This window comes from Mandrillus leucophaeus, unplaced genomic scaffold (assembly GCF_000951045.1).
Source record: "Mandrillus leucophaeus isolate KB7577 unplaced genomic scaffold, Mleu.le_1.0 Scaffold1495, whole genome shotgun sequence".
In the NCBI taxonomy this organism is placed as follows: Eukaryota; Metazoa; Chordata; class Mammalia; order Primates; family Cercopithecidae; genus Mandrillus; species Mandrillus leucophaeus.
This window is the reverse complement of record NW_012101471.1, coordinates 24,374-36,040: the sequence shown is the minus strand read 5'-3', so window position 1 is coordinate 36,040 and position 11,667 is coordinate 24,374. Positions and strand designations below refer to the sequence as shown.

The 11,667-nt window shown below is 45.3% G+C and overlaps 2 protein-coding genes across 3 annotated transcripts in view; both read left to right on the top strand.

Moving 5' to 3' along the window:
* The window catches only part of LOC105535674 (melanoma-associated antigen 2), a 40,058-nt gene that overhangs the window by 8,241 nt on the left and 20,150 nt on the right, over window positions 1–11,667 (top strand). Inside the window, exon 1 of one of the 2 annotated variants that reach the window (XM_011974836.1) lies at window positions 6,511–6,568. The exons of the other annotated variant lie outside the window; for it this stretch is intronic. The gene's annotated coding sequence lies outside the window, so the exon portion shown is untranslated. Of the gene's footprint in view, window positions 1–6,510; window positions 6,569–11,667 lie in introns of those variants that run through there. 2 annotated transcript variants of the gene reach the window in all.
* On the top strand, window positions 6,512–10,048 carry LOC105535673 (melanoma-associated antigen 3). Its single transcript, XM_011974835.1, has 3 exons — window positions 6,512–6,568; window positions 8,388–8,453; window positions 8,533–10,048. Exon 3 carries the CDS (start codon window positions 8,598–8,600, stop codon window positions 9,540–9,542), a length of 945 nt encoding a protein of 314 aa, XP_011830225.1. The 5' UTR covers window positions 6,512–6,568; window positions 8,388–8,453; window positions 8,533–8,597; the 3' UTR covers window positions 9,543–10,048.

Sequence of the window (11,667 nt, the reverse complement as noted above, 5' to 3'; positions counted from 1 at the left end):
GGGAATTTAACCATATCAATGCAGTCCTTTCACATTGTTAACTGAAGACAACTGAGTGTCCTTTGAAAACTTCTCAAGATTTGGACTGTGGGCTTTTGCGTTAATGCTGAAATGAGTTAAGACTTTGGGGGACTGTTGGGAAGGCAGGAGTGGTTTTGAAAGGTGAAGATGTGAAATTTGGGAGGAACCACAGGTGGAATGATATTGTTTGGCTCTGTGTCCCCACACAAATCTCATCTTGTAACTCCCAATATTCCCACATGTTGTGGGAGGGACCCAGTGGGAGATAATTGAATCCTGGGGTTGGGTCTTTCCCATACTGTTCTGGTGATAGTGAATAAGTCTCAAAAGATCTGATGGTTTTAAAAACAGGAGTTTCCCTGCACAAGCTCTCTCTCTCTTTGTCTGCCGCCATCCATGTAAGATGTGACTCGCGCCTCCTTGCCTTCCGCCATGATTGTGAGGCCTACCCAGCCACGTGGAACTGCAAGTCCAATAAACATCTTTCCTTTGTAACATTCCCAGTCTCAGGCATGCTTTATCAGCTGTGTGAGAAGCAATAAATACAGAGGGGTTCCCTACTTCATTTCAAGGTTTATAAAGTAACAATAATCAGTATAGTGTGGAATTGTCATAAGATTAGAAACACACAAAAGAAGAGAATAAAGTCCAGGAATGGATCCACATGTATATGCATATACATAAAAGCCAAGTATTGATAAAGATACAAATGAAGATTAGAGGAGAGAAATGATAGTGTATTCAACTGGCTCGAGATCAATTGGATATCCATATGCAAACCTGAATTTCAATCCATAATTGCTTTCTATCTATCTGTCTGTCTATCTATCTACCTACCTACCTATCTATCTATGTGAAAACGGAGAGAAAGAACAAAAGATAAAGATATCATAAAGAATTATCTCATGCGATTATGAGGTCCGGTATATCCCAAATCAGTGAGGCAGGCCAGCAGGCTAGAAACTCACACAACATTTTAATGTTAGTCTTGTGGTAGAATTCTTTTCCAGGAAACCTTGGTCTTTTCTCCTAACACCCTCAACTAACTGGATGAGGCCCATCCACATTATGGAGGTTAAACTGATTTACTTAAAATCAACTGATTGTAAACGTTAATCGCAACTACAAAATACCTTCACAACAATATCTAGACTACTGTTTGACCACACAGCTGAGCACTATAGCCTAGACAAGTTGACGCATAATACTAATCATTGCACATATCTTACACCATACAAAAATGTAACTCAAAATGTACCACAGACTTTAAATATCAAATTTACACTTTTTTTTCTAGGACAAAACAAAAAAAAATTGTGTTACCTGAGGTTAAGTGTTAGTCAGCTCAGGCTGCCATAACAAAATGCCATAGACTGAGTAGCTGAAACAATAGAAATTTATTTATTTTTTCCACAGTTTTAAAGTGTGGAAGTCCCAGATCAAGAAGTGGTGGGGTTAGTTTCTGGTGATGGCCTTATTCCTGGCTTGTAGATGGCCCTTTCTCAATATGTCCGTTCTTGGCCCTTCCTCTGTGCATGTGCAGAGAGAAAGAGAAACAGAGAGAGAGAGAGCTAGTGCAGGCACAAAAGTAATTTCTTCTCTCTCTTCTAACTTCTTAGTAACCACACTAATCCTATGGGATCCACGCCCCACTCTTATGACCTCTTTTAACATTAATTACTTCCTTAGAGGCCTCATCTCCAAATATAGACACCCTGGGACTGAGGGCTTCACAATGTGAATTTAGTGGAGGACATAAGCATTAGCAAAGAATGGACATGTAGATTAATAAAACAGAATAGAGCTCAGAAATAGACCTGCACACATATAGTCAGATGATTCACAACAAAGGCAATAATGGTGAAAGTACAGTTTTTCCAACAAAAGGTGCCTGAAAAATTAGACATCTATACACAAATTATAATAACCTAGACACATCCTTACATATTCCACGAAAATTAACTCAAAATACATCATACACCTAATGCAAAATGCAAAAACTATACAACCCTCTATAAGAAAACATAGGAGAAAATTCACATAACTTTGAGTTCAGTGGTGAGTTTTTAAATTCAACACCAAAAGCATGATCAATGAAAGAAAAATTTGCCAAGTTGACCTTATTAAAATAAACATCATGTGCTCTTCAAAAGACAATGTTAAGAAAATGAAAGCAGAAGCCACAGACTAGCAAAAACATCTGTGGTACATATATGTGGTAAAGAACATGTCTCTACAACATACACAAATTCTTAAAGCGCAATGACAGAAAAAAATGAAAATAGTCAAAGATCTGAACACACGCTACACAAAAGAAGATACACACATGGCAAATAAGCATAATAAAAGTACTGAGCATCCTTTCTCATTAGATAATTGTGTACTAAAATGAGATACCACTACACACCTATTAGAATGTCCAAAATCCATAAAAAAGCAAAACAAAGAAAACAAAACCAAGACCAATTGCCAGTGAAGGTGTGGAGCAACAGAAACTCTCATTCATTGCTGGTCGAAACGCAACACGATACAGTCATTTTGAAAGATAATTTGGCGTTTTCTTAAAAAGCTGAACATAGACTTAGCATAAGATTCAGCAGTCATAATCAATTTACCCAATTGATTTGAAAAATTAGTCTACATAAAAAGTTGTATATGAATGTATACAAAAGCTCATTTCATAATCACCAAAAATAGAAGCATCCAAAATGTATTTCGTTTGGTGGAGATATATATATATACACACAACCAGACAATGATACTACTACTCCTCAATGAAAAGGAATAAGCTACAAGCCACACAAAGTTATACATGACTCTTCAGTTCATTATGTCAGGTGAAAGAAACCAGTCTAAAAAGGCTACATAGTATAAGATTCTATTCGTATGACATTCTGGAAAAGGCAAAATTATAAAGATGAAAAACCTGTCAGTGGCAGCCAAGGGGTTGTCTGACAAGCACAAGGGATTTATTAGGGCAGTCAAACTAGTAATGGTAATACTGTAATGGCGGATGCATGCTTGCTTTCATCTGAGTATTTGTGTGCCCACAAAATTCATGTGCTGAAATACCAAGGTGATGGTAGTAGGTAGAAGGTGGGATATTTGGAGAATGACTCGATCATTAGAGCAGAGTCCTCATGAATGGGATTAATGTTTTTATAAAATACACCCCACAGAGATCCCTTGCCCCTTCTTCCATGTGAGGACATAGGGAAAAGGCTGCTGTCTATGAACTAGGGAGCAGGTCTCCACCAGACACGAAATCTGCCAGCACCTTGATCTTGGACTTCCCAACCTCCAGAATGTGAGAAATAAAGTTGTGTTGTTTATAAGCCACCCAGTCGACACTATTCCTGTTACGGAAGCCCAAATGGACTAAGACAATGGCACGAGGCATTTGTCAAAACCTATAGATCTTTAAAGCACAAAGAGTGAAGCTTAATGTACATGAATTTTAAAAGTAACTTAAGAAGTGGAGAACCATGGGACAGAATGTAGAATGTTCCACACACACACAAACCTACCTAGCTGTATTACAGATGTATGAAACCACCACAGTGAAGCAAGTAGGGGAAAGTTACCATATTTGGGTACTCCATCAAAGAAATATATTTTTTATAAAGTATAAGTCCGCCAGATAAGCGTGTAAAATGGTTGAACATTTGATAATCATTTATATATTTTTTCAGTTATGTAAACTATTGGGATTTTGTTTAATAGAACGTCCTTATCTTTTAAACATGCATATAGAATTATTTAGAGATGAAATGGCATAATGCCTTAGATTTGCTCCATGTTATTCCACAAGCTGATATGCAGGTAGGCGAGTGTCTAACTGGAACCAGATTTGCTGTGTATTTCAAGTTGTTCATGCTGGGTATCAAGTATACTGGGTTCATTATATTAATTTCTATTACTCTGTATGTGTGAAGGTTTTCCCTAATACAATGTTTTTTATCATAAATATGCCATTAAAAGTGAAATCCTAAATGAAACTGACCACTTTGTAGAAATAAAATCAATCAGTAACCAAACTGATCCAAAAAGAAAACATCATTTAAACTATAAAAACTGAAACTGTACAACATTCAAAGCTCAAGCTGCCCTTAAACATTCCAGGTTAGGCAGTTTTGGAGGCCAATTCTACCAAATGATCAGGGATAACTAACCAACATGTTATCTCATCTCTTCTAGAACACACAAAATATTGACAATTGTTCAATTCATTCTCCCAGACTAGCGCTCCTGGATTCAAAAACCAGACGAGGACCACATCTCACCCCTTATGGGAAAAAAAAAAAAACACATTAAGTAAGCTCCCTTACATAGCAGTATATATTCTACGTAAATTACTAGCATATTAAATGAGTAAACAGGCTCTGCCCAAGGAAATACCATATGGTTTAACATTAGGAAAAAAAACCTTTTTCATTGTAATTCCTTACATACAAAATGGAGGAGAAAAAAATTTGATCATGTCAATGGGTACAGAAAAAGTTTTTTAAAGAAATTTAATATGAGTTCATCATAAGAAAAAAAAAGTATTTAACCTATATTCAAAGAGAACTTCCATTTCCTAAAATCAACAGCAAACATACTTAAATGTGAAACGTTCGAAGAATTATCAATCAAGTCAGGAACGAGAAGTAGATGTAGACTATTATCTCTACGTTTGAAATCAGGATTGAGACACAAAGAGCTATAAGTATCAAAATGAGTAACTGGTATGAATATTGGAAAAACATGTAATGTTTAGTGATAATACCATTGTTGAACTTGAAAATTCAAAGGAAAAGGTGTGTGGAAAATTCAAGTGCATCGGCCTTCAGAATGAGATGCACAACAGATTACTATAGCAAAATCAAAATCTTCATCTCACAAAAGCAATAAGTAACTACAGCAATTAATAGACAATTTGCCATTTGCAATAGCAACAAAATCCAAGAATTACCTGAAAAGAAGTCTAATGTAAATGTATAAGTCTTTATAGAGACAACTATCAAAGTATACGGACATATTCAGGTAAAAAGAGACTGGAATACATAGAGGAATATAACATACTCATTAATGGGGAACACAACAGTGTAAAAATGTAAACTCAGCTTAAATTATTTACAATTTAGTGCCTTACCTGTAGCCGCCAACATTACAACAAATTTGGGCTGCTGTGTTCTGCTTCCCAAATCAAACCTGGAAAATTACAGAATGGAAACAGAAAGTTAAAAAACAGTATCAGCAACAAAATCTACGTAACAAAACAGAGAAAGCCCACGGTGAGACTGAAGACTGTGTTGAGCTGGTACTTGTGTTTGATACTTGCAGTGCCAGTTGGAGGGGGTTAGCAGCAGGGATGTTGGGGAGGTTTGTAGCCTGCCTAGACGGCAGATGACAGAATGGGTGGAATAAAAGTTTTTAAATTTCCACTTCACTTCATTGCACAGTCTAAGGCAGCCCCTGAAAGCACGATGCCAAGAGCCCCGGGAAACAGCAGGACACCAGGAAAATTGGGTTGGTTAAGGCAGTATGGCTCCAGAGTTCTGCTAACAACAACCTGAAACCAACACTGTGGGAGAGGAATTACGTTTAAAAAAAAATTATTTCAACAGAACACAAAGACTGAAATAGAATAGGATATCAGAGTAAATTATGCATACTAAGGGTAGGTGTTAGTTCATAGAAATATATATATATATAGCTACCTACATATATACTTGTAAGATATGTAAACCCTATTTCTTTGATTCAGAGAATAAATCATTTGGTACCAAAAGTTTGCCAAGTGTAGCTCTGGCTGGGGAGGAGCCCCCGTGGGAAGGTGTGCGTCTTCTCCCAGTGGTCGCTACAACCGCGGGGGCTGCTGCCCTGCAGGGAGCACCTGACCTGGGACCCGCAGCCATTCTCTACAAGGGGTGCAGCTATGCAAATGCTCAGAGGTGACAGAAACAGAGCATCTCCTGCCCATCACTTCATTCAGCAGCCAGGGGTGAGAAAGAGGACCCTACTGAGTGAGGACTGAGGGTCCTCCCCCGCCCCCCCCCCACACACATAGAGGGACCACAGAATCCAGCTCAGCCCCTCTTGTCAGCCCTGGTAAACGCAGGCAATGATGTCACCCCGAACACAGCCCTTCCCCCAATGCCACTTCGGGGGGACTCAGAGACTTGGTCTGAGTGGAGCAGAAACCATTGGCAGATGATGGCGGTCCTGACTCAGCCAGGCATCAACTTCAGGCCCCTGAGGGATGGCCGAAGCCTCCTCCCACCCCCAACTCCCCTGATCCCACTAGGACATACAGCGTCAGAATCCCCATCCCAATCTCTACCCCTTCCCCCATCACCATCTTCATGCTCACCCCCATCCCCATCCAGATCCCCATCCAGGCCGAATCCAGTTCCACCCCTGCTGTGAACCCAGGGAAGTACTGTTGCCCGGATGTGACATCACTGACTGCTCATTGGCGGTCAGACAGCCGCGAGATTCTCGCCCTGAGCAACGGCCTGATGTCGGCGGAGGGAAGCACGCCCAGGCTTGGTGAGGAGGCAAAGTGAGACGCTGAGGGAGGACTTAGGCGGGTCTCATCCCAGACAGAGGGTCCCAAATAATCCAGCACTGCCTCTACTGCCCGGCCTGGACCACTCTGCAGGGGAAGACTTCCAGACTGGGTCGCCACCTCCTTACCCTGCCCACCCCCACCGGTATAGCCACAGGGAACTCTGGGGACAGAGCTTAATGTGGCCAGGGCAGGGCTGGTGAGAAGAGGTCAGGGCCCACGCTGTGCCAGGAATCAAGATCAGGACCCCAAGAGGCGACTGAGGGCAACCTAACCACCACCCCCACCGCCATTCCCATCCCCCAACACCAACCCCACCCCCATCCACCAACACCAACTCCACCCCTATTCCCCACTTCCAATTTCCATCCCCACCTCCACCCCCATCCTGGCAGAATCCAGGCTTTGCGCCTGGTATCAACTCACAGAAGCTCCGGGAATGGCGGCCAGGCACGTGAATCCTGAGGTTCACATCTACGGCTAAGGGAGGGAAGGGGTTCGGTATTGTCAGTATGACCTTTGGGAAGCAGCGAAAGGGCCCAGGCCCTCCTGAAAGACAGTGGAGTCCTGAGGGGACCCAGCATGCCAGGACAAGAGGCCCTCCGTACCACTGTCTCAAACTGAGGCACCTTTTCATTAGGCCACGGGAATCCTAGGCGTGCAGAGCCACTTCAGCAGGCGGTTGGGGCCCAGCCCTGTGAGGAGTCAAGGGGAGGAAGAAGAGGGAGGACTGAGGGGACCTTGGAGTCCAGATCAGTGGAAACCTTGGACTAGGGGATGCTGGGCACAGTGACCGAATGTGCCCCATGCTCATTGCGCCTTCAGAGTGACAGAGGGTTGAGGGCTGTGGCCTGGAGAGTGGGACTTCAGGTCAGCAGAGGGAGGAATCCCAGGATCTGCAGGACCCAAGGTGTACCTCCATGGGGCCCCCATCTGGTTGACAGATGCAGTGGTACTAGGCTCTGCCAAGCATACAGGTGGGGAGCCTGAGGGAGGACTGAGGGTACCCCTGGGCCTGGGACAGAATGTGGACTGCAGGCCCCAAAAAATCTACCCTGCCCCTGCTGTTACCTCAGAGAACCTGGGCAGGGCTGTCAGCCGAGGTCCCTCCGTTATCCTAGGATCATTGATGTCAGGGAAGGGGAGGCCTTGGTCTGAGGGGACTGCACTCAGGTAAGTAGAGGGAGGCTCTCAGACCCTGCCACGAGTGGAGGTGAGGACCAAGCAGTCTCCTCACCCAGGGCACATGGACTTCAATAAATTTGGACATCTCTCGTTGTCCTTCCTGGGAGGATCTGGGAATGTATGACCAGATGTGGGTCCCCTCATGTTTATCTGTACCATATCAGGGATGTGAGTTCTTGACATGAGAGATTCTCAGGCCAGCAAAAGGGAGGGATCAGGCCCTATAAGGAGAAAGGTGGGAGCCCTGAGTGAGCACAGAGGGTACCCTCCACCCCAGTAGAGTGGGGACCTCACAGAGTCTCGCCAACCCTCCTGACAGTTCTGGGAATCCATGGCTGGGTTTACTGTCTGCACATTGAGGGCCCGTGGATTCTTCTCCCAGGAATCGGGAGCTCCAGGAACAAAGCAGTGAGGACATGTCTGAGGCAGTATCCTCAGGTCAGAGTAGAGGGAGCTGAGATAGAGCCAACAGTGAAGGTTTGACTTGAATTCACACCAAGGGCCACACCAGCCCCAGAACACGTGGGACTCCAGAGCGTCTGGCCTCACCCTCAATACTTTGAGTCCTGCAGCCTCAGCATGCGCTGGCCAGCTGTACCCTGAGGTGCTCTCTCACTTCCTCCTTCAGGTTCTGAGGGGACAGGCTGACAAGGAGGACCAGAGGCCCCTGGAGGAGCACGGAAGGAGAAAATCTGTAAGTAAGCCTTTGTTGGAGCCTCCAAGGTTAGTTCAGTTCTTGGCTCAGGGCTCTCACACACTTCCTCTCTCCCCAGGCCTGTGGGTTTCCATTGCCCAGCTTCTGCCCACATTCCCGCCTGCTGCCCTGACCAGAGTAAACATGTCTCTTGAGCAGAGGAGTCAGCACTGCAAGCCTGAAGAAGGCCTTGAGGCCCGAGGAGATGCCCTGGGCTTGGTGGGTGCGCAGGCTCCTGCTACTGAGGAGCAGGAGACTGCCTCCTCCTCTTCTACTGTAGTGGAAGTCACCCGGGGGGAGGTGCCTGCTGCTGAGTCACCGGGTCCTCCCCAGAGTCCTCAGGGAGCCTCCACCCTCCCCACTACCAACAACTACACTCTCTGGAGCCAATCTGATGAGGACTCCAGCAGCCAAGAAGAGGAGGGGCCAAGCACCTTTCCTGACCTGGAGTCCGGCTTCCAGGCAGCACTCAGTAGGAAGGTGGCTGAGTTGGTTCATTTTCTGCTCCTCAAGTATCGAGCCAGGGAGCCAGTCACAAAGGCGGAAATGCTGGAGAGTGTCATGAGAAATTGGCAGTACCTCTTTCCTGTGATCTTCAGCAAAGCATCTGATTCCTTGCAGCTGGTCTTTGGCATCGAGCTGCTGGAAGTGGACCCAGTCGGCCACTTGTACATCTTTGTCACCTGCCTGGGCCTCTCCTACGATGGCCTGCTGGGCGACAATCAGATCATGCCCAAGGCAGGCCTCCTGATAATCGTCCTGGCCATAATCGCAAAAGAGGGCGACTGCGCCCCTGAGGAGAAAATCTGGGAGGAGCTGAGTGTGTTGGAGGTGTTTGAGGGGAGGGAGGACGGTATCTTTGCGGATCCCAGGAAGCTGCTCACCCAAGATTTCGTGCAGGAAAACTACCTGGAGTACCGGCAGGTGCCTGGCAGTGATCCTGCATGCTACGAGTTCCTGTGGGGTCCAAGGGCCCTCGTTGAAACCAGCTATGTGAAAGTCCTGTACCATATGCTAAAGATCAGTGGAGGACCTCACTTTTCCTACCCACCCCTGCATGAATGGGCTTTGAGAGAGGGGGAAGAGTGAGTCGGAGCACGCGTTGCAGCCAGGGCCAGTGGGAGGGATCTGGGCCAGTGCACCTTCCAGGGCCCCATCCGTTAGTTTCCACTGCCTTGTGTGACATGAGGCCCATTCTTCACTCTTTGAAGAGAGCAGTCAGCATTCTCAGTTTTGGGTTTCTGTTCTATTGAATGACTTGGAGATTTATCTTTGTTTCCTGTTGGAATTGCTCAAATGTTCCTTTTAACAGGTGGTTGAATGAACTTCAGCATCCACGTTTGTGAATGACAGTAGTCACACATAGTGCTGTTTATATAGTTTAGGAGTAAGAGTCTTGTTTTTTATTCAGATTGGGAAATCCATTCCATTTTGTGAATTGTGACATAATTACAGCAGTGAAAAAGTATTTGCTTAAAATTGTGAGCGAATTAGCAATAACATACATGAGATAAAGAACTCAAGACATTAAAAGATAGTTAATTCTTGCCTTATACTTCACTCTATTCTGCAAAATTGAAAAAAAAAAAAAAACCATGGATACCTGGATTTCCTTGGTTTCTTTGAGAATGTAAGAAAAATTAAATTGGAATAAATAATTCTTCCTGTTCACTGGCTCATTTCTCTCCCATTCACTCAGCATCTGCTCAGTGGAAGGCCCCAGGTTAGTAGTGGAGATGCTAAGGTAAGCCAGACTCATGCCTACACATAGGGTCATAGAGTCTAGCAGCTGTAGTCATATAATTAAGGTGGCGAGAAGTCCTGTAAGATGTAGAGGAAATGTAAGAGAGGGGTGAGGGTGTGGGGCTCCAGGTGAGAGTGGTGGAGTGTAAATGCCCTGAGTTGGGGCATCTTTGGCTTTGATAAACTGCAGTTCCTTCTGAAGGAGCTGACTCTAATGAAGCTGGGTGGGTCCAGGGCCAGATTCTCAGAGAGTGAGAGAAAAGCCTGGAATGGAAAGCAACTCTGAGTGGTTTATCTCGGATCGGGGATGAAGAGAGAGGAGTCTCCACCTGGGGCAGGAATGGAAGGTGTCCTGTGCTTTTGTCCCACTGCTCTTGAACACAACCCAAGATCTAGGTGATGGACACCCATCATCTGCATGGGTTTCCTGAGCAATAAGGCTGAATTTCCCGGGAAGGGTGGCCCAGAAGCCACTGGCCAGGTGCTTTTCTGCCAGACAGGGAGAACAAGAGCTGACTCCATTAAAAAGGCATTCTGACTAGCTAATCTCAAGTGCGAATTGACTAACTGTAAGCACGGGCAAGATTTTGGATGGTAACAAAATACATGAAAATAGTGGATTGGGTGGAAGGCAGCTGGGAGAGAGGGAAGGAGTTGGTCTTTGACTCAGATTCTAGAAGTTTTGAGAAGAAGGATATATTAACACGTACATTGGGTTAAAGTGAAAGGGCGAACATAGTTTAACATCTAAAATATTTCTAAAATTGTATTACAAAAATGCTGTACCAATTCAAATTCTCATAAAAATCACAATCGATTTAAAATTCTGAAATGTGGACAGGACATTTCTTCTCTGCTTTGAGAAGGATTTGGTCAGACTGAAGAGGAGCCAGGTAATGAGAGCAGACAGGAGACCCTCAGCCCGTGAGGGAGGATCCCGGGAGGATCCAGGGGAGAGCCGTTGCTGGCGTCCATGAGAGAGACCACATGAGAGACCAAGTCCACAGAACCCCAGGCAGGCTGGCACTCCGAGCTCTAAATCCAGAGTTCAGGACGGTGGAGTCGGGCCTGAGGGAGAGAAGGGGGAAGGAGGAGGGAGGACAGGACAATGAATAGGAATAGGCTTGGGAAATCCCAGCACCATCGTCACCAGCTGGAGGGGGCCCTGTGATCTGAGTGGGCGGGCCTGTTGGCTGAATGCACCAGGGCTGTGCTGGTCAACCTTCCTGCCCTCAGAATCCCCTTCCCTCTCTCAGGAAGAGCTTGGCTGACTCTCTGCATCATTCTGGGCCAGCTGCCTCTCTTGAACACTCCAGTGGTCCTTTGCACCTTCACCAGCGTCCCAGATGTGGGAGCTGTCTTCATGCCTGCTCGGGGCTGGTGTTTTATCCCCTGGGGACCCTCCACAGAGTCTGGGCTATGTGAGTGGGTTGCTGACTGATGACCAAATGCCAAGACAGGTCAGGAATGC

What these genes read in the sequence shown, in the direction of transcription:
- LOC105535673 (XM_011974835.1), top strand. Translation starts at nt 8,598, where the DNA reads ATGTCTCTTGAGCAGAGGAGTCAGCACTGCAAGCCTGAAGAAGGCCTT.